Here is a 19,551-nt window from a genome sequence, read left to right as displayed (position 1 = left end):
TATATTTAACCTTTTATTTTTTTTAAAAAACAAAAACAACAAAACACATTTTGGTCTGACATTGGTTAATGGTCCTTTTCCCCCACCCCTCCGCCCTGGGAGGACTCGCTGCACCCCGGGTGGATGCAGGAGGCAGAGCCAAGCCCGGCTCCTTCTGTCTTCCAAATAAATAGAAACAAAAAAAAAAAAAAAAATCAGATGCAAATTTGTCCTGTTACAGCTGGGGAAGGGACCGGGAGAGGCCACAGAGAGGGAGAGACTTGAAACCCATTTACAGAAGAGAAATGAGGGGATTAAACTTCTCCGTGAGACACTAGTAGTGAATAAACCCCACAGCTTCCTTCCCCCACGTACTTCCACAGTGTCATCTCATCATTCAGCCACTAAAACACCCAGGACTTCATCCGCTCCTCCCTACCAGCCCTCCAAGGGCAGTGGAGCAGGGACTGCACCGGCTTTTGGGCTTTTCCACTGCCCTCCCTCACTCGGTGCCAGCAGCGAAGCCGGCCCAGGGTCGGGGAAAAGGCTTTTTCCCGGTGTTTGAAGAGGCCACTGCAGGACACGCTCCCCTCTGGCGAGGGGATGGTCAGGAAAAGGGGGGAATAACACAGGGCTGGAGCCCAGCAAGGGGCTAGAGCCAAGCTCTCCAGCCACAGCGGATCCAAGGGGGCTGTGAGGAGGGGAATGAGCCGTCCCAGAGGGATGCTGGCGGGAGCCATCCTCGCTCTGCCTGTCCCAGGGCACCACAGTGGATTAAGGCAGCAGGTGAAAGGCAGAAAGGGCACCAACGGTGAGAGTGAGGTGGAGAAGCAGCAACCACTGCCACCCCCAGAGCCGTGGCTCCTCTCCGGAGGAGGTGATGGAGGGGGCTGGGGGCTGAGACGGGCTCTCCGGGGTCCCGGTTTGCTCCGCTGGACCAGGGAGGGGAGAGGATGGAGGGAACGGGGACCTTGGTGCTACGTGAAGGTGGCATTGGTGGGATTTGTCATCTCACGGGTTTGGCCTCCAGCGGGGCCCCTGGGTGCCCCTGCCAGTGCAGAGACAGGGCGAGGGCGCTCAGTCGGTTTTGCGGTGGTTGTTGTTGAGGACAGGGTGGCCGTTGGAGAGGGGCCCATTCTTCGCCGCCTCCTCCTCCTCCTCCGAGTTGTCTGTCTCTTCACGGTCGCTCCTCTCATCCTCCACCACCTATGGCGGGAGAGGGAAAGCCAGGGGGCTTGGTCAGTGGCACCCCATTTTCCTACCATGCCTCAGTTTCCCCCATCGCAACCACTAAGGTCTCCTCCCCGCCAAGGACTCTCCAGGACTCGGGGAGCCAAGTGCAGTCCGGCTTCATGGTTTAGGGATCTCCGCCGCAAACCCTCCACCTTGCTCCCGGGGCAGACCCGCACCCTCCATCCACTCCGAGCCGCATCGGCCAGGTCCGGATACAGCCCGCAGCAGCGTCACCCTGTGGGATTGGGAGCCCCGAGCCATCCCCAGGCCCCCTCTTGCCTTTCCAGTTATGAACTTCTGGGCCATGCGGATGATGAGGTAGGCCCAGAAGATGTGCAGCGACTGCAGCACCACCATCATGAAGTTGAAAAAGTAGTAGCCGAAGAAGGCAGGGTAGAGATCCAGCGGATAAACCACCGTGCAGTGCATGATCCTGCCGGGAGAAGCAGCTCCATTACGGGCAGGGACCGGCACCCCCACCCCCAGTGGGTCTCCCCAACCCGTGCCAGAGTTTCCACACCCGTTCACCGGCAACCGGCACTCACCAAAAGGGCAGGATGACCAGGCGGGTGACAATGAAGACGGCAGCAAAGACGATGAAGATGTTATTGCAGGTGTTTCTCCAACCGGCGTAGTTAAACATCTTGGCAGACTGTGGGGGCAGAGAGGGGGTGAGTCAGGGAGGGGATGCAGGACGTGGCCGTGGCGGTGCGGAGAGGGACGTACCTCCAGCAGATAGTCTGACGAGTCGTGCAGGGCCATGATGAGTGTCCCTGCACGGATGTAGTTGGCAAACCAGGAGAAGCTGATGAGGATGATGGTGGCAACATGGTGGATGATTTGCTCTTTGAAGTCCTGCGCCCAGGAAAAGGGGAGCTGGGGGTTACAGCAGCCCGGCTCTGACCCCCAGCCCCCCACCATCCCTCTCGCCTCCAAGATCCCCTCCGTGGCCCCAGGTCCTCCCAGCCTGCCAGTCCCTAATGCCCACCACGAGGGTGAAGAAAACTGTCCCCGTGTCTGCCATCCCTGTCCCCAGAGAGTCCCACCGTCGCAGCCCACCTTGCGCTTGACGTCAGAGGCGATACTGAAGAGCAGGGACCAGTAGAAGGAGAGCTCGATCATGTAGTACCAGTACTGGGAGGGCAGCATGCTCTGAAACCCAAGAGACAGGTTGGGGGGGATGCTCCACGTGCCCTGGGCGGGTTTGATCCCCTTCCGTGGGCACCAGCCAGACCCACAGGTGGCCTGGGGACCCTTCTGCACCTCATGGCATGCAAACCCCTTCTCTGTGCATCAGCCAAACCCACACGGGTGCCAGAAACACTGTGCCAAGCTGGAGAGACCCTCCCACACCCCCGGGGCCTCCAGTTCCCATCTCTGATCGCCCAGGCAGCTCCCGGGGGTAGGAAGGGCCGTGGGATGGTGGCTGGGACAGGATCAGGCGCTCACCTGGATGGGGTATCCCTTCCACACCTCCCGGAGGTCGTAGAACCAGGGTTTCTGTGGGATGCAGGGAGGAGAGAGAGACAGAGAGGTGTTAGAGAGGGCCGGGGGAGTCAACAGGGCCAGGCACATGCTGGGGGCAGGGGGGGCCAATACTTACATCCACTATGACAGCCATGCCAGCAATGAAAGCAATAAGGTAAAACGTGAATCGCCAACTGGAAAAAGGAAGCAGACGGTCCTCAGATGGGCACCGGGGCGAGGGAGGGAGAAGGATGGACCCACCAGCCCCATATTCCCCCCTCCCAGGGCAGCTCCCGGCCACGCGGGTGCCCCCCACAGCCTCATCCACTGCAGGGACGTGGCCCGCAGGGTGACGGTGACACCAGGTGCAGGGGTCTCACCTGGCCTCCCTGAACTTCTTGAGCAGGCTGGGCCGGTCTTGGTTGCGGCGGCGACGAAACCAGCGCTCCACCTGCCGCACCGTGCAGCCGCTCTTCTTCGAAAGCATCTCCACGTCGGCCTGGGGGACGACAGGGACGTCACCACCATGCCACAGGGCCCTGGCTCTGCTGCTTGCCCCCCCACCCAGCCACAATGAGCCCCTTTTGGGTACACCCCTCCCCTCACCTGCTTGGGGTGTTTGGTGGTGGCAGCGTAAAATTTCTCCAGCACGGCATTGGGGGTGGCTTTTAACCTGATCTTCTCCTTGACGTTCAGTAGCCCAGCCAGTGGGGTGGCCACGTACCTGGGGAAGGGGTGGAGGGACAGAAAATGTCCCCATTTCTGCTTCACCTGGATGATATGGCCCCATCGAAGCCACCCAGGCACCCACAGCCACTCGGTGCCTCAGTTTCCCCATCCCGCTGCCACTTCTCCAAGGTGGGTTTTACCATGGGGGACTTCCCCCAGGTCCCTCTGTCACCCCAGGGTTGGGGGACCAGCCCCCCACAAAGCAGCAGGGCCGTATCCACCCCAGCAAAGGGTGCCTCCCCCTTCTCCCGCTGTCCCAACAAAGCCCCGTCTGTTCCCAGCCCTGGCTCGCCATTGTTTGCCCAACAAATCGCTCCTTAAATGCCGGGGCTGGTGGCCGACCGTGCCGTGATAAGGGCGGCGGAGGATGCACAAAGCCGGGTTTGTGCGAGGCTGCCAGGGGCAGGTCCCCAGCCCTAAATGTGGCCTGGGGTGGGGGGTGGACCCCTGGGGTGCCACAGCCACACCCCTCCCCCAGCCAGGCGAAGGACAGGGTAACACATCCAGGGGTTCATCACAGCGTGTCCCCAGCCCCACGCGCAGCCCCCGAGGTGCAGGGAGAGCTGGATCAGGGTCCCCCCCCATGCCAGGGAAGGAACTCACGTCTCAAAGAGGTGCCGGATGACAAGGAAGAGGAAGGCCAAGGGGAGGGTGATGTAGAGATCAGAGGCTTTGGCATAGACTCGTCCGTCCCGGTCCTCCAGGTCGGCCCAGGTGAGGTTTGCTGGGAGCCAGAGCCGTTCCCACCAAAAATAGCTGTACAAGGTCTGAAACATGCTGGGGGGGGAAGGAAAACAGAGGGCGGTGGTGAGGAAGGGGCTGTGGCCAGCGAGGATCAGGGAGGGGTCCCTGCTCGCAGCTGGTCACGTCTCCCTCTGGCCAGTGCCGCCGGCACAGTCTGCAACGCCCTGGCTGGACCCGGCACCCCAAGCCCCACCTCGGCTCCTGGCGGAGCCCCCAGCCCAGTCACCCGCCGGGGAGGGTCCGCAGACTGGTGAAATCCCCCTTGTGCTGCACGGAGCGGCCAGGCACTCAGCTCCAGCAGAGAGGGACTTTGCTCCCTACAGCGGAGAGGTCAGCGGGTGATGATTAACCGAGGCTGGCTCTCGCTTCCAACCGGCAGGATGGATCCTTGGCACTGGTGGGAGGGAGGAACCGGGTTCCCGGTCTCCGGGACTTCCCCACCCTGGTTCCCTGACAGCATCACACGGCATGGCATCAGCCAGGGACGGGCACAACCCCGGGATCGCGGTGGGATAAAGAGGAGGGGGGGAAGCCCCCTGACATGGTTTCTCTCCTGAGCACTGTGTCCGCATCCCAGGGCCGATCCCGGGCACACAGCCCAACACGGGCGGGGGGAAACCGAGGCACGGAGCCCACTGCCACCCCTTGGCTGGTCAACCAGACCAAGGCAGCTGTGCGGTGCAGGATTACGGATTTGCCGGCGGCACAATGAGCACCTTTGTGCCTTAAAAAGGTTCCCGACGGGCACCACAGCGGGTACAGGGAGGGAGAAGCAGCCCAGCGCTGTCACCGTCACTGCGCGGGGAAGCCGCCCCCGCCATGGGGTCAGCACATCCCAGCTCCTCCTTCCCTTCCATGTTAGCACCTCCTGGCATAAGGCACAAGCCGGTTTCCCCCTCCCCACCATGGGGAGCTGAGCTCAGGCTCCAAGGCGCTGGGATGGGGGGCAGGGGCGGCAGGGGGTCCCCGTCCCCTGGGAGGCAAATCCCCAATGCAGAGCAGAGATTTAGGCAAAGGACAAGCCAGCTTCGCTCCAGCGGAGGGTGGAAAGAGGAACAGCTGGGGCCGGTTTCGCAAGCCAAGGCGGGAGCGTGCCCCGATTCCCGCTTAACCGGGACGGGATGGCCGTGCCGCAAACGGAAGGCGGGCAGGTAACGGGCAAAGCAGGCAGGTCAGACTGGCGGCACGTGGGAGGACTCGGGGTGAGGCCCCGGTCAGGGTTGGCGGCATCTTCTCCCCTGGGGAAACCGGGACACCGGGGCCCTGCTGATGTGCCAGGGAGGGAGAGGAGCTGGAACCGGGTGCCGCCGAGCCGGGGTGGGGGCCCGCTAACGTCAGCCGGGACCCCCCCGAGAGGATTTTAGGAGAGATCCTGCTAGAAAGTGAGAAAATCCTGAAATTTTTAGGTTATGGATGGAAAAACCGGGGCCGGGAGCATCACTGGGCACCGAATCCCAGCCAGGACCCTGCACCAGGGGCTCCAGGGGTGTCGTGTCCTCCCCGGTTGGGAGAGTCCCGAGTCACCACCGCCTGGAGAGACCCGGGGGAGGCAAGGGCCCGCCCGGCGGGGGGGCCGCACCCCAGCCCCGGTGGGGACGGAGCCCGGGCCTCGCAGCGGGCCGGGCGGGGGGTCACCGCCTCCCTCCAGCCCCGGCCCCGGCCCGCCCCGCCCGGCTGGAGGAACCCGGAGGGGGGGGGGGGGCCCCACCGGGCCCTGGGCGGCGGGGGGGGGGTCGAGGCACGGAGCCGCCCGACGGGGCGGCCGAGAAACACCGGGGGGACCCCGCCGGGCTCCGGGACGGACACCTCCCCCGCCTCCGCCGCCGCAGGGCCTCCCGGCGGGCCCTGCCCCGCCCGCCCCGCACCAGGCCCGGACCCGCCACAACGGGGAGGCCCGGACCGGGTTGCGGAGACGGGGTGAGTCGGGGTGAGTCTGTGTGAGAAACCGGGAACCAGCCCCCACCCCGCGGCCCGGCCCGGCCCGGCCCGGCCCGGCCCTCCCGGTGCGGGGCCGTGCCCGGCGGAGACCGCAGATCCCGGCCCCCCCCCTCACCGCCCCCCGCTCTCCCTCCTTCCCCCCCCCCCGGCCCCACTCACACGCCGCCGCCCGGTGCCGCCGCCGCCGCCTCGCGCTGCCGCTCGCGCGCCCCCCCCCCCACCCCCCGCGCGCCCCGCGCCAGGCAGCGGGCGGGAGTGACGTCACCGCCAACGCCGAGGGCCCGGAGGGGTGCGGGGCCCGCCGAGGGGCGGGGCGGCGAGCCAGGCGTGAGCAATCCATCGCCGGGACGGGGAGCGGCGGGGGCGGAGGGCGGGAGGAAGAGAGACGGACGGACGGACGGATCCACCCCACGCAGCCTCTCTATGCCCCCCAGGCGCTCCCTATGCTCATCCCCATACCCGCGAGACAGCCCCTACACCTAGCCATGGGCACGCCCTACGCTCATCCCTAAGCTCCGCCGATATGCCCCTATAGACGCTCCTGTGCACACCCCGTGCTCACCCCCTATACAGCTTCTATGCAGCTCTCTACACCTCCATACACCTCTATACACCCCCATTCACCTCCATACACCCCCTATACACCCTCTATACACCTGTATACACCTCCATACACCTCTACACACCCTCTATACACCTCCTATACACCTCCATACACCTCTGTGCACTCCCTATACACCCCCTATACACGGCCCCTATACACCCCCATACACCACATATATGCCCCCATACACCTCTATACACCCCATACACCCCCTATTTGCCCCCATACACCCCCTATACACCTCTATACACCTCCATACATCCCTATGCACCCCTATACACCCCCTATAGACCCCGCTCGCCCCCACACGCCCCTCCCCGCTGGCGGTGATCCCAGTGCGCAGCGCCCCCTGCCGGCCTTGCCGCTTCACCCCACGGCGGGCAGGGCCCGAACCCGCGTGTCCCTGGGCCTCGGAAGGTCCCGTCACCCCAACTCTCCCCAAACCCGCGTGTCCGTGGGGCGTGGTGGCCCCCACCGGTGCCAGGCAGCCGGACACGTGTGCACGGGGACAAGTCCTTTATTTGCCAAGGGCTAAGGCCACGTTTCAGACACAGGGGTGCGTGTCCCCCCCCAGACGCATGTCCCCCCACGTCTCGGAGCAGGGACCGGTGGGACCCCCCGCGGGTGGGACCCCCCACGTGTTAAGGCCACTGGAAAGATTGGGGTGGTCCCGGCAGTGGGGAAGGAAGGAAGGAAGGATACCCCCTCGTGCGTGTTTGTCCCCCCACTCGTGTCCCCAGGGACCCCTGTGGGATCTCCCCGGAGGACAGACGAGAGTGGGGAGTCGGGGGGCTCCGGCTGCAGGGACCCCACCACACGCCCCAGCCTGGCCGGGATCCGGGGTGGGGGGCCACGGCGGGGATAAGGCAGGGCCCCCACAGGTGCCCCCCCATGGGGGGCCGGGCCCCGGGTGCTATAGGAGGGTGCAGTCCAAGTCTGGCTTCTGCCGCTGTCTCCGTTCTCCAGCTGGCCGGCCGCCCGGCTGCGCACGGCCCTGGGGGCAAAAGAAGGGGGCTCGGGAGCAGGAGGACCCACAGCAGCCCCCCCATCACCCCAGGGGGGCCATTGCCACCCTCCCCGGGAGTGGCCGGTGGGGCGGAGCAGGGCCATGAGGGGGTGAGAAGCACCCGCACCCCATGCTGCAGTCCCGGGAGGGAGCACACGGTTACCTGCACTGGGACCTGCTGCTGCCGCTGCTGCTGCTGCTGATGATGATGATGATACTCTTCCTGCTGCAGCTGGTGAGCAAGCTCCAGGTCACTGAGCACAGAGGGGTCCTGTCCCTGCTGCTGCTGCAGGGACAAGGCGATCATGTAATCCTGGGGGGGGGAAGAAAGAGTGGGGGGGCTCAGCGCAGCAGGCCCAAACCCTGCAGCATCCCCCAGAGCTGGGATGGGACTCAAGTGTTCCCTGCCACCATTGGTTGTCCCCTACCTGGTCCACTTGTCTCTGCTGGAGCCGGTGGTCCAGGGGGGCTGCAGTGGCCCCCTCCTTACCCGGAGCGTGGCTGAGATGAAAATCGGTGTCGCAGAAGCAGCTGTCTCCGTCCACATTGTGGAGGCTCTCCCAGACCACCCCCTCCTCCTGCAGGAAGCCCTGGTCCGTCACCAGCAGGTAGAGGTGGCCCTGAAGAGAGGGGAGAGGGGACAGTTGGCCCCAGCCAGTGTCGGGGAGGGTGTCTGTCAGCTCAAAGGAAGGTGGGAAAGGGGCTGGAGCCGCACCTTGTGCTTTATCATGGTGCTGAAGTGGTTGTTGCGGAAGAAGACGCTGAGCTCGCCCTCCCTGACGGCAGCGGTGAGCTCGCAGAGCCCATGGTAGGTCAATTGGGACGCTGTGGACTCCAGGAACTGCTCTGCCACCAGCCCTGGGGCAAGAGTGGGGTGGGAGCGGGGCCGGGGCGTCCACACCCCCCCCTTGGGGAGTGGGCAGCCAGGCGGCAGGGGGGCTGTTGGTTACCTTCGCTCACCAGGCTGGAGTCGCTGGCCTGTTTGCAGGTGATGATCTTCTCCACCAGTTGGTTGTAGCTTAGCTTGCCCACGGCTTGCATCACCTCCGGGCTCTGCAGGGAGGGGAAGGGCTGGGGGGGTGAGCACCAGGACTGCGAGGACCTGTCCTTCAACCCCGCAGCAGCCCAGGGCAAGAGGAGGATGGTTCAGTTTGAACCTTCCCCAACCAGCTGGACCATTGCTCCACCACAGGGACATCCAAGAAGCTGCGTTGGCAGCTTCCACCATGGGGAAGGACCCATCACGGAAGGGTTTGGGTTCGAAGCGACCTTCAAAGATCATCCCATCCAACCTCCTGCCATGGGCAGGGACATCTCCCACTCGATCAGGTTGCTCCAAGCCCTGTCCAACCCGACCTTGTACACTTCCAATGACAGGACACCCACAGCTTCTCTCTGGGCAACCTGTGCCAGTGTCTCACCATCCCTCAGATCATTCCCTTGTGTCCCTGGACCCACGCAAGCCACCAGCCAGGCAGCAGGACAGCTGTGGGGCCAGCTCACCTGGGGGTCCACCAGCCAGCCGTGGTAGAGTGGGACGTTGAGGAGGTCGAAAACAATGCACTCGGGCGTGTACTCAAAGTCCGAGACACCTGTGAACCGCACATTGACATCCAACCCCGTCGAGAGCTTGGGGAGGACTGTCATGGTGTCATTGATGTTCTGGTGGGAGAAAAACAAGGGGGGCTTGCTGGGGAAGGGTTCGGCACCCCAAGTCTTGCAGACCAAGGCCACCAGTCCTCCCTGAGATGGGGGGGGGATCAATTTTTGTGCTGGGTGACAGGCGACCTCACTCCTCACCTGCTGGAAGTTGAGCTGCAGCCCCTCCGACGGCTCCCGGGGTTGGGTGGACAAGATGCAATCCCCTACAAGGCAACGCAGTCAGCCCCCGGAGACCTGGTTAACCACAGCACACGCGGCACATCCCGGCAGCAGGGCAGGGATGACGGGTTCCCTGGGGAGCTCACCCAAATGTGCCATCAGCTCCTCGGCTGTGATCACCTCCTTCTGCGGGGGCAGCTTCACCTGGAAGCACCAAGAGGCTGGGGACCATCCCCTGGCACCTTCCCCTAGCGATCCAGGGGGAGCAGAGCCCGATCCCCCCTTACCAGCCCCCCCAAATCCCCACCCCACCCCCAGCACCCTGCTTGCCTTCCACTGCAAGAAGAGGATGTTCATGATGGCCAGGAGCGGGCAGGGCCCGTTCTCGCTCTGCATGATGACGGGCGTCCGCTCGCCTTTCCAGGTAATCCACTTCACACAATAAAAATCTGCCTCCGCTTCCCGACTCGGGGTTCGGGTTTGGGGGGACTCAGCTGGTAACCCCACCGCCCTGGCATCCAGGCTGGGCACAGGGGCACCTGGCAGGGACCCCCCACCCTCTGCGGGCTGCTTCTCCCGAGCATCTTCCCTCGGATGCTCATCGGAGGGGAGATGTGAGGCACAGCCCTGCTGCCCCATGCCAGGCCTGGAAGGCACGTCCGCCTCCCCGCCACGCGGCATGGTGGCTTGCCCATCCAGTGCCGGGCTATCCTGGCTGCCAGCTGGCATTTCTTCCCCACCGACGGCCTCCTTGGGGAGCTGGCGGGTCCCTTCACCGCTGGAAGGGGCCGGGATCGTCCCTTCCCGCTCGGGCAGCTGCTCCATTGGAGCAGGTGGCAGCAGGACCCTCACCGTGGCGTCCTGCCTTGAGTGGCTCCAGATCAGGCCCCTGGGAACGCTCTGGGTCCGTCCAGGAACAGCCGCATCCCAAACCTCTCCCTTAGAAGGTAAAACTTGGGTATTTCAAGAAAAAATACGTATATTAGTCCAATTTGTTTACCAGGTATGGCTTGTTTAGCTCAGATTTTTTTCTCCCCCATCCCTTTACATTCATTTAAATAATGAAAAATAAAACATTGGCTGCTTATGCCTCTAAATTGCCGTTAAAAAATTGAATGCCACGGATGCGTGCGGATTTTATTGGCCTTCCATTTGCACAGAAAGAGGAAAAAACCCGAACCAACCTGGGAAGAATTGAGGGGTTCAATGGAACCAAAGCGGCATGAGGGAGAGGTCGGAGTCCTGCGATTCCGCCAGGGTTTTCCTGCAAACTCAGCCCGGCGAAGATGCTCCTGCAGACAGATTTGGAAAATTCAGCTTTAAAATAGTCAAGAGATTTGGAAAATTTGGCTTCGAAATACTCAAGAGATTTGGAAAATTTGGCTTTTAAACACTCCATGCAGGCAGAGGCGTGGCTGCTCCAGCTTTGACTCGGCTTTCCGCCTGGTCCCTCCGCAGTCCCTCGGCCATGGTACGGCCACCCACGCACGCCGGCTCACCGGGAGATCTCCTTAGCCCCTAATCCTTCTCTCGCCCAGCGCAGGCTGTGCTCACGGCCATGAGACGTGACCCTCTTGAAGCCCCCCATATTCCCAAGGGAGCTGGGGATGTTCTGAGAGGGATGCAGACAATGGTGTTGGAAACACCCAGGGAGAGTGGAAACTGGGGGGAGAAAGGTTTTTTTTGGGGAGGTGACGAAAGTCCAGGAGAAAATCAAGGGGCAAGGTGGCCTCCGAGCCGTTCCCGTCTCTTCTAGGGCTGGAGCAGAGGGGTCTTGGGGGAAAGAAAAGGAAAGGGACGATGCCCAGTGGTAACTGTCTATTTATTTATTATTATTTATTGATTAATTAATAAGTAGTGCAGAGGTAAATAAACAAGTAAATAAATATTCTCATGAAATAGATGTATAGATAAATAAATAAATAGTAGTAGTAAATAAAAAAACAAGTATTTTTGATAGACAAGTAGATAGATAGATAAATCAATATTCTTAATAAATAAATAAATAAATAATATATAATCTCTAGAAATAAATAGCATGGAAATAAATAAACAATATTCTTGATAGATAAATAGACATATAGGTAAGTAAATAAATAAGTAGTATTATTAAGTAAACAGTAAATATTTTTGATAGCTAAGTAGATGGATAAATAAATAGTCTTAATAACTAAATAATAAATACGTACATATTCTTTATAAATAAAATAAAATAAAATAAAATAAATATTCTTTTTAAAAACAGGACCACCAAGAGGCCGGCAGTGTGACTGAGGAGAAGCGGGCGCTACCTCCCCAACCCACTGCCCGGTGCCAAGCCAAACCCACCGCGTCCGCTCCCACCACACCGGCCCCACCAGACGCTGGATCGACATCCGGCAAGGTGCTGGGAGCTGGAAAAACCGGCTGGAGGCGGCCAGTCCAGCCCTGGCCAGGGGGTGCTGGGGTGGGACAAGGCCGGCGAGGGCTCCAGGTTGCCACCCGGCCTCAGTTTCCCCACCCAGCAGCGGGGGCAGCCCAAACATCAGCAGCTGAGCCCGCGGCAGGGCTGGGGGTCACCCCAGGGTCCCCCTCAACCCACCTCCGCTGCCCGCAAAATGCCCCAAAACAACCCAAAATGCCACCGTCGCTCCCACCACCCCGGGGTCACCCTCGCCCTGCGGCATCGCCAGGGCGGGGAGGGGGGGTCACCCACCCAAACCCCCACCACCACCCCCAGCAGCCCCCCGACCCCCTCTTACTGTGCAGCTGCTTTGCTGCTGTCGTTTCCCCACTCCCTCCTTCTTTTCCTCCTTTTTCGTTTTTTCTCCTTTTCCTTCTTTCTCGTTTTTCCTTCTTTTTTCCTTTTTTCCTTGTTTTTTTCTCCTTTTTCCTTCTTTCTCCTTGTTTTTCCTTCTTTATTCCTCCTTTTTCCTCCTTTCCTCCTTTTTTCTCCTTTTTCCTTCTTTATTCCTCCTTTCTCCCTTCTTTATTCTTCTTTATTCCTTCTTTTTACTCCCTTTTCCTTCTTTTTTCCTCCTTTTTCCTTCTTGTCCCCTCCTGGTTTTCCTCCTTTCCTCCTTTATTCCTCTTTATTCCTCCTTTTTCCTTCTTTTTCCTTCTTTCCCCCTCCTGTTTTCCTCCTTTCCCCCTTCTTTATTCCTCCTTTTTTCCTCCTTTTTCCTTCTTTCTCCCTCCCGTTTTCCTCCTTTTCCCTTCCTTTTTTCCTTTTTTCCTTCTTTTTTCCTCCTTTCTCCGCTCTTTCCCCTGGCCAGGCAGAGGCCTGCTCTCCGCCGCCGAACCCCACACTCCGGCTCTCTGCCGGGAAGGCGGATTTACTGCCGGGAGAGGAGGAGGAGGAGGAGGAGGAGGAGGAGGAGGAGGAGGAGGACAGGCAGGAGGGGTGGAGAGAGAAGGCAGCTGCCTGCAACGCCGCTACACCGCCCCGCCACCGGTTCCCTCGGGCACACTGAGGCGTCGGGGCGAGCCGCTGGCTTCTCTGGGCGAGGCCTGGCCGACAGCGGCACCGAAAACCACCGATTTTCTGGTTTCTTTCCCGTTTTGAGGCCTAGTGCTGGGCAGGAGGAGGGGTGTTGGGGGCAATGGGTGCCCCCCCCAATCCCCTGATTTCACCCACTGACAGGCCTATGGCACCTACGACAGCCGCAGCAGCTCTGCCCGTCACCGGTCACCGGTCGGGATGGGGTGATGCCATCCTGAGGTGTAATAAATTTTTTTTTGGGGGGGGGGGGGGGGTCACAGCCCAAATAGGGGGTGCCAGACCCGGCCTGGGGGGGGGGGGGGTCAGGGAGGTTTGGGGTGTCAGGGGAGGTTGGGGTGTCAGGGGAGGCTGTGGGTGCTAGGGAGGGTTTGGTGGGGTTAGGGGGTGTCAAGGGGGGTGCCAGAACGGCTTGGGGGTGTCAGGGGGGTTTGGGGCTGTCACCCCCACTGGCACCAACCGCCAACCCCAGCCCCGGCCGCGCGGGCTGCCGGGATGGGGGCCACGCCCCCAAGGCCTGAAGGCGGGGCGGGGCGCGGGGCGGGGGGCGGTGGTGGGGTTGTACTGGGGCGGGAGGGATCGGGCGGGTTTGGGCCCGGATCGCCGCCGTTATGGAGCGGTTCTTGGAGGGGAACCGGGCGGTTTTGCAGGTAGCGGGGCTGGGAGGGAGTGCGGGAGAGAGGCTGGGTGCTGAGGCGGAGGGGGGTGCCCGGGGGAACGAGGTGCATGGGGACTGGGTGCCCGGGAAAGGAGGGTGCAGGGGGGAGCGGGGTGCCCAGGGGCTTGGGGTGCATGGGGACTTGGGTGCTCAGGGTGAAGGGGGAATTGGGGTGCCCGGGGACTGGGGGTGCAGTGGGGAGCAGGGTGCCCAGGAAAGCGGAGTGCAGGGGGGGAAGCAGGGTGCATGGGGACTGCGTGCCCGAGGGAGCAGGGAGAGAGGGTGCTCGGGGACTGGGGTGCGGAGTGGGGGGGAGCGGGGTGCAAGGGGGAGTGGGGTGCACAGAGGACCAAGGCCCCTGAGTGGGGTGCACCCATCTCCCCTGGTCCTGTGCTGCCCCTCGGCCCCACGACAGCCCAGGCTGGGGTGGCACAGCTGGCACCGGCGACACCCCAAGCCATTTCCACGGCTGGGGGCTCCCTAGCACCCCCCCACCCCACCCCTGCAGCCTCGTCCCTTGTCTCGCAGCACACCGGTGCAGGTCCCCCGACTGGCGGTTACGCCGTAGGCGGCTCTCAGTTGTTTACTTCCTCGGCTTATACTGAATAAATGAGCGAATCTGGGTTATAGCATGAAATAAAACGGGCCTGGAGACAGGGCGGCTCCCTGGAGCAGGACGGGATGGGTGCCAGCAGCTGGGGACGGGGGTTTGCGGGGTGACGTGGGTGACATTTTTTTCTTGCTGCTGCAGGCAAGAAAAAAAGGGGTGAAACGTCATGTTCTGGGGGACAGCCAGCCCCAAACTCACCATCTCTGGAAAAACCACTTTGGACTGGGGTTAAAATACTGAAGGGTCCCGGGGCTGTGACGGTGTCCCCCAGGGCAGGAGGGTCCTTGTCCCTGCTGCTGCAGTCGCTTGTGGCCAAGTTTTCCCAGGGCCCTGATGCGCCCGGTTTTGCGCACGTGCCCCAAAAATGTAAGGCTTTTGTGCCAGAAATGGATCCCGGCCAGGTCTCGTCCCAAGAGCGCCAGGCCAGTCAGTGCCTCAGGGATGCCAGGAGGCAGTTTACTGCCAGCGGCGGCTGGGAGATGAGTGCCAGCGGGCAGCATCTGTGGGTGACATCCATAACAAGTGGCTCTGGGGACATTGGCATGTCCCCTTGAGGGCAGCAAAGGGGAAGGGACTGGCCTGGGGGTCTTTGGAGGATGGGGACGTGGAGGACGGGGACGTGTCACTGCCGTGCCTGATGCCTCCTGCCCTGGCAGAAGCACATCCAGTGTCACCAGGAGATCCACGTGGTGATGGGCAACGAGGCCTGTGACCTGGACTCCACCGTCTCGGCCCTGGCTCTGGCTTATTTCCTGGCGAAGGTGAGGCTCGCCCGCTGGCTTGGGGACAAACGGTGGCTTGGGGGCTGCCTCACCGGTTGTCACCCCCCTGCTGCAGACCTCCCCGGCTCCCAAAGCTGCCTTCATCCCGGTCCTGAACATCCCTCGTGCCGACTTTGCCCTCCGGACGGAGACGACATTCCTGCTGCAGGAGCAGGGCATCCCCACCACCTCCCTCATCTTTCGGGATGAGATTGACCTGGGGGGGCTACACCACGCTGGGCTGCTCTCCCTGACCCTGGTCGATCACCACGTCCTGCCCGGGTGAGCCAGGGGTGGGGGGACGTGGGGACAACCAGGGCCACCCACCAGAAGTCTCACTTTTTCCTCACTTGATTTTGGCCCAGGGTGGATAAAACCTTTCCCTTTCCGGGGTGTTTTTAGGGTAGGAGGAGAGGAACAAAGGGGGTTTCCAGGCTCTGCTGGGGGTGACGCATTGCGGCTGCACCCCAGGGCTGTGCGGGGGGTCTCACCCTCCCCGTCTCGCCCGCCAGCGCCGACACAGCCCTGGAAGAGGCTGTGGTGGAGGTCCTCGATCACCGGCCGTTGGAACGGGACCGAGCTCCCAGCTGCCAGGTGACAGCAGAGCTGGTGGGCTCCTGCGCCACACTGGTGATGGAGCGGATCGCCCAAGGTCCCCCAGGCGTGCTGGACAGAACCACGGCCGCACTGCTGCACGGTGAGGACAGGTGGCCCTCGCTGAGCCCCATCCGACAGGGATGGTGACAACTGATGGCCCCTGGTTGTTCCCCCCAGGCACTATCTTGCTGGACTGCGTGAACCTGAGCCCGGCCGCTGGCAAGGTGACACCCAGGGATGTGGCATGCGTCTCCCTGCTCGAGGCGAGGTTCCCCGAGCTGCTGGCCCGCAATGCCATCTTCGAAGCCCTGCAAGCAGCCAAATTTGACGTCTCAGGTCTGCGCACCAGGGTCTGGCTGGGAGCGGGTCCTGGGAGAGACCCCTCTCCTTGGGGACAAGGATGCGTCCCTGGGGCTCACACTCGGCCCCTCTCCTCTCCCAGGGCTGACGACAGAGCAGATGCTACGGAAGGACCTCAAAGTCCTCTCCAGTGATGAGCTGGTCCTTGCCGTCAGTGCCATCTACGTGGACTTGGAGGTGAGGCTCAGCGGAGGGGGAAACTGAGGCAGGGGGTGGCACAATGGGGACACCGGGGTGACGCTAGCATCTCTCCCCATCCAGACCTTCCTGTGCCGGCCCGGCTTTCTGCAGGACCTGGATGCTTTCTGCCAAGCTTGGGGCTACACAGGGTTGGTGGCTATGACGATCTCTTTTAATGAGCGCAATGAGCCCTCCCGGCAGCTCGCAGTCTACAGCCGGTGTGAGACCCTCCGCAGCACGGTGAGTGGGGGGACCAGGCACCCCACGGCACAGGGGTCTGGGGTAGGAGCCAGGCAGTTTTCAGCTGCGGTTTGCCCCAAAAGCCCCCAATTTTGGGGGTGCTGGGGGGTCCCAGCAGCCACACTCCCTCCCTCACAGGTGTGCCGGGTGCTGGAAGAGGCGACGACGCCGTCCCTGCACCTCCAGCCCCTCCCGAGCCCCTGGTCCTGTGTGGGCGCCTATGCCCAGGGCAACACTTTGGCATCGCGGAAGAAGGTCCTGCCCATCCTGTGGGCAGCTCTGGGGGGGCCGGGAGCTGCCGGGGGGCTGGAGGAGGAGGTGGTCCCGCCGCCCACCCCCATGAACAGCCTGGTGGAGGAATGTCCACTGGCACAGGCCGTGCCCCCCCTCTGCCCCCAGGATGTCCTGGAGCGGGTCAGCCGCATTGCTGCTGGGCAGCCCCCCAGCTCCCCGAAATGAGAACAGGCGCCCAGCGGCTTTTGGGGGCTGTACGAGGAGGTAGGGTCCCTGGGCAGGTCCCGGCGGGGTGCCCAGGCATGGCGGGGTGGCGGCTGCCTTCATTAGAGCTTGGCTTCCTGCTGGAGATGGGTCCTCGTTGCAATTTGCCCCCCCTCTGATGGGCTCCCCCCACCCCAACGGCCCTGCTGGGGTTTGGTCCCCCATGGTGTGTGTTTTGGGACCCCGCGGGTAGCGGGGCTGGAGCAGCACTCATCGCACCCACTTAACGAAGGCACTGGGGGTGTTAACAAGTTCTTGCCGTTCTTCCTCCCTTGGGGGGGGCTGCGGGGGGCCCCGGATGGTGGGTCTGGATGCGCAGCCAGCCCAGGACTGTCACCCATATGCTCCAAGGATTAAATTTACCTCTTTTCTTCCACTTTTGGCTCTCGACTCTTCTTCCGGGATGGGTCCTGCGATGCCCCACTCACCCTCGGGGTGCCAAGCATGGCCCTCGCCCTCCCCGCAGGCATCCTGGGGGTCGAACCCCCTTTTTTCCGGGGGTGCAAACCCCCCTGCCAATACCCCCCCGGGTCAGAGGAGCATTTTGGGGCTCTGTAGCATGGACGGGGTGGGGGGGCTCAGTGTGACCGAACCCCCAAATCCAGCCCAGCCAGGAGGAAACCGGTTGTGCGACGACGAGCCCTGGCCTCTGCCGGCTGTGAATGTGGCCAAACCAGTTTGGATGAGCCACCAGTGCCATCACTGGAGCCCTTCACTGGTGGGGAGCCACAGAGTGAGAGAGGCTCCCCGGAGAGGTAAGCAGCCCTGGTGTGGTGCCGGGAGTCTCTGAAGTCTCATAGAGGGTTGAGCAGGACTGCGATGGGGGGTCCCCGGGGAGCATCCGTGCTGTCTCCCTGCGGCTGGGTGCACCCGTTCACATTAGCTTTCGGTTTGGAAATGGGGGGAGAAAGGGGAAATGGGGGCAGTTTGGTGTGGAGCTGCTGGGAGATGCGAGAGCCCCAGGGGAGCTGGTCCCTGAGCTCGGGCTGGCGTCTCTCTGCAGGTGACGGGGACAAGGATGGCTGTGGTGATGGCCACTGGGGACAGCCTGGACCTGAGCGAGGAGTGGCAGGACAAGGACTTCCCTGGGTAAGGGGGTGATGGGAGTGGCACCCCCAAACCCACTCCCCCCCTCCCCCCCCGCCATGTACCGCTGGCCCCCCTGCTCTGTCCCTGCCAGGCCCCTGCCGGAGGGGTGTCCGGGGGCCGGCAGTGCCCCGCGACGCATGCGGAGGCGGCTGCCGGCGCTGGAGTGGACCGAGAGCACGGACTGCTCGCCGGACGCCAGCGTCGACATCGACCTGGATGCGCTGGAGACGCCCTCGGGCAGCGACGGCTTCGAGTGGGAGGGTGAGACCCGGCTGGGGTGGCGGGGCGGGGGACCCCCCGGGTTCCTCCCCCTTGGTGCCACGCTAACCGGCTGCCTGCAGAGGAGCTGCTGCACACCTGGAGCTTCGCCAAGGGGGCTGGCAGCCAGCGGGTGCCAGACACGGAGGACGAGCAGCCAGAGGAGAGTGTGGATCTGAACGTGGTGGAGCCCTACACCGGGGTCCTCTCCCATGGGGGTAACACAGGGCTGGGTGCCTGGGGTGGGACTCCTGGGTCTCCTCCCTGAGCCCGCTGGGTTTTCGGGAGGGGACGATAGGTGCTGGCTGTGCCACCCTCTGCTCTGGCCAGGGTACCACGGTGAGGGCTTCGGTGCCATCTTGCTCTTTGCTGCCTGCCACCTCCCAGACAGCAGCATCCCCCGGTACGGCTACGTGATGGAGAACCTGCTCAGGTGGGGTCCCGGGCGGGCTGGGATCTTTCCACATGCCCCACGCCTCAGTTTCCCCAAGCTGACAGGCCGGGCCGTCCCTCCAGGTACATTGTGGGCACCCTGGAGAGGACGGTGGCCGACCACTACGTCCTGGTGTGCCTGAGTGGGGCGGCAGCACGGGGACAGATCCCCTCCTTCGGCTGGATGAAACGGTGCTACCAGGCTATGGATCGGCGGTGAGCGTGCAAGGGCTCCCGGTGAGCATGCCGGGCGGGGGTGGCAGCGAGCGTGCCGGGATCACGGTGAGCCCTGGAGCATCCTGGTCCTTCCCAGGCTCCGGAATAGCCTCCAGGCTGTGATCATCGTCCACCCCACCTGGTACGTCAAGGCGCTTGTGACGCTCTCCCGGCCCTTTCTCAGGTAGGGTTGCTCGCGCCCGTGCGTATAAGGCCTCACACAGGGACGTTCGCCTCCTCCCCGGGGCTTCCCATGCCAGCTCCTGGTGAACTGGCCCCATCACACAAGGGTGTAATGAGCTGCGGGGGCCTTGGCCCCCCCATCTTGCCCAGCCCCACCTTCAGCAGCAAGGTCCGGTTCGCTGCCAGCCTTCGGGAGCTCTCCCAGCTCGTCCCCTTGGAGCCGGCGCATGTCCCCGAGCCCGTCCGGCAGTGAGTCCCCTCTGCAGGGCTGGGGGTTGTGGGGGGGTTCATGCAGTGCCAGCCACGGATGTTTTTCTCTCCCCATAGGCTGGAACCAAGCTGGGATGGCAGCCGGAATATGATACAGTGACAGGGACACACAGGGACAAGCAGTGGCATCAGGGGGTCTCGGCATGCCCAAAGCAGTCCCCGAGCACCCACGGGTGAATAAAGGATGTGGATGGGAGCAC

The 19,551-nt window shown here is 62.7% G+C and overlaps 4 protein-coding genes across 9 annotated transcripts; 2 read left to right on the top strand and 2 right to left on the bottom strand.

The window, feature by feature from the left end:
• CERS2 (ceramide synthase 2) lies at positions 1–6,316 on the bottom strand. Of its 4 annotated transcripts, none has more exons than XM_030024546.2 (11): positions 6,250–6,316; positions 4,012–4,185; positions 3,286–3,403; positions 3,060–3,178; positions 2,816–2,873; positions 2,662–2,712; positions 2,272–2,364; positions 1,939–2,067; positions 1,758–1,864; positions 1,492–1,645; positions 1–1,185 (listed from the first exon to the last, which is right to left on the bottom strand). In XM_030024546.2, exons 2-11 carry the CDS (start codon positions 4,182–4,184, stop codon positions 1,057–1,059), a joined length of 1,131 nt encoding a protein of 376 aa, XP_029880406.1. In that variant the 5' UTR covers position 4,185; positions 6,250–6,316; the 3' UTR covers positions 1–1,056. The 4 variants fall into 4 exon arrangements, with proteins under 4 accessions (XP_029880406.1, XP_029880405.1, XP_029880408.1 ...); XM_030024545.2 differs by having other exon boundaries at positions 6,246–6,264; XM_030024548.2 differs by lacking the exon at positions 6,250–6,316 and adding an exon at positions 5,788–5,794.
• An 879-nt stretch (positions 6,317–7,195) lies between these two features.
• On the bottom strand, positions 7,196–12,333 carry MINDY1 (MINDY lysine 48 deubiquitinase 1). Of its 3 annotated transcripts, none has more exons than XM_030024532.1 (11): positions 12,263–12,333; positions 10,706–10,813; positions 9,852–10,474; positions 9,668–9,725; positions 9,501–9,565; positions 9,204–9,362; positions 8,651–8,753; positions 8,416–8,558; positions 8,129–8,320; positions 7,864–8,013; positions 7,196–7,688 (listed from the first exon to the last, which is right to left on the bottom strand). In XM_030024532.1, exons 3-11 carry the CDS (start codon positions 10,344–10,346, stop codon positions 7,608–7,610), a joined length of 1,446 nt encoding a protein of 481 aa, XP_029880392.1. In that variant the 5' UTR covers positions 10,347–10,474; positions 10,706–10,813; positions 12,263–12,333; the 3' UTR covers positions 7,196–7,607. The 3 variants fall into 3 exon arrangements, with proteins under 3 accessions (XP_029880392.1, XP_040982235.1, XP_040982236.1); XM_041126301.1 differs by having other exon boundaries at positions 10,374–10,474; XM_041126302.1 differs by lacking the exon at positions 9,852–10,474 and having other exon boundaries at positions 12,263–12,308.
• A 1,192-nt stretch (positions 12,334–13,525) lies between these two features.
• On the top strand, positions 13,526–17,279 carry PRUNE1 (prune exopolyphosphatase 1). The gene is made up of 8 exons (XM_030024549.1): positions 13,526–13,649; positions 14,924–15,028; positions 15,105–15,310; positions 15,541–15,725; positions 15,803–15,961; positions 16,068–16,162; positions 16,247–16,405; positions 16,544–17,279. Exons 1-8 carry the CDS (start codon positions 13,611–13,613, stop codon positions 16,862–16,864), a joined length of 1,269 nt encoding a protein of 422 aa, XP_029880409.1. The 5' UTR covers positions 13,526–13,610; the 3' UTR covers positions 16,865–17,279.
• Positions 17,280–17,912: 633 nt separating this feature from the next.
• On the top strand, positions 17,913–19,547 carry BNIPL (BCL2 interacting protein like). The gene is made up of 8 exons (XM_030024562.2): positions 17,913–17,992; positions 18,084–18,253; positions 18,334–18,468; positions 18,581–18,683; positions 18,767–18,898; positions 18,996–19,082; positions 19,232–19,330; positions 19,409–19,547. The coding sequence occupies exons 1-8, from the start codon at positions 17,922–17,924 to the stop codon at positions 19,449–19,451; spliced, it is 840 nt and encodes a 279-aa protein (XP_029880422.1). The 5' UTR covers positions 17,913–17,921; the 3' UTR covers positions 19,452–19,547.
• Positions 19,548–19,551: the final 4 nt, after the last annotated feature.

Source organism: Aquila chrysaetos, chromosome 9 (assembly GCF_900496995.4).
Source record: "Aquila chrysaetos chrysaetos chromosome 9, bAquChr1.4, whole genome shotgun sequence".
Lineage (NCBI taxonomy): Eukaryota > Metazoa > Chordata > Aves > Accipitriformes > Accipitridae > Aquila > Aquila chrysaetos.
Note: the sequence above shows the minus strand (reverse complement) of the source record. Positions and strands in the feature narration are given on the sequence as shown.

Excerpts from the sequence above, each read along its gene's own strand:
- MINDY1 (XM_030024532.1), bottom strand. The coding sequence starts at position 10,346 with ATGGAGCAGCTGCCCGAGCGGGAAGGGACGATCCCGGCCCCTTCCAGC. Across the intron at positions 8,559-8,650 it reads CTCCAGCCTGGTGAGCGAAG|GGCTGGTGGCAGAGCAGTTC; the intron begins GTAACCAACAGC and ends CTCTTGCCCCAG. Across the intron at positions 7,689-7,863 it reads AGCAGCAGGTCCCAGTGCAG|GGCCGTGCGCAGCCGGGCGG; the intron begins GTAACCGTGTGC and ends TTTTGCCCCCAG.
- PRUNE1 (XM_030024549.1), top strand. The coding sequence starts at position 13,611 with ATGGAGCGGTTCTTGGAGGGGAACCGGGCGGTTTTGCAG. Across the intron at positions 13,650-14,923 it reads GGAACCGGGCGGTTTTGCAG|AAGCACATCCAGTGTCACCA; the intron begins GTAGCGGGGCTG and ends CTGCCCTGGCAG. Across the intron at positions 15,726-15,802 it reads CACGGCCGCACTGCTGCACG|GCACTATCTTGCTGGACTGC; the intron begins GTGAGGACAGGT and ends TGTTCCCCCCAG.
- CERS2 (XM_030024546.2), bottom strand. The coding sequence starts at position 4,184 with ATGTTTCAGACCTTGTACAGCTATTTTTGGTGGGAACGGCTCTGGCTC. Across the intron at positions 3,179-3,285 it reads CCACCAAACACCCCAAGCAG|GCCGACGTGGAGATGCTTTC; the intron begins GTGAGGGGAGGG and ends GTCGTCCCCCAG. Across the intron at positions 1,646-1,757 it reads CTGGTCATCCTGCCCTTTTG|GATCATGCACTGCACGGTGG; the intron begins GTGAGTGCCGGT and ends TTCTCCCGGCAG.
- BNIPL (XM_030024562.2), top strand. The coding sequence starts at position 17,922 with ATGGCTGTGGTGATGGCCACTGGGGACAGCCTGGACCTGAGCGAGGAG. Across the intron at positions 18,684-18,766 it reads GTGATGGAGAACCTGCTCAG|GTACATTGTGGGCACCCTGG; the intron begins GTGGGGTCCCGG and ends CCGTCCCTCCAG. Across the intron at positions 18,899-18,995 it reads TACCAGGCTATGGATCGGCG|GCTCCGGAATAGCCTCCAGG; the intron begins GTGAGCGTGCAA and ends GGTCCTTCCCAG.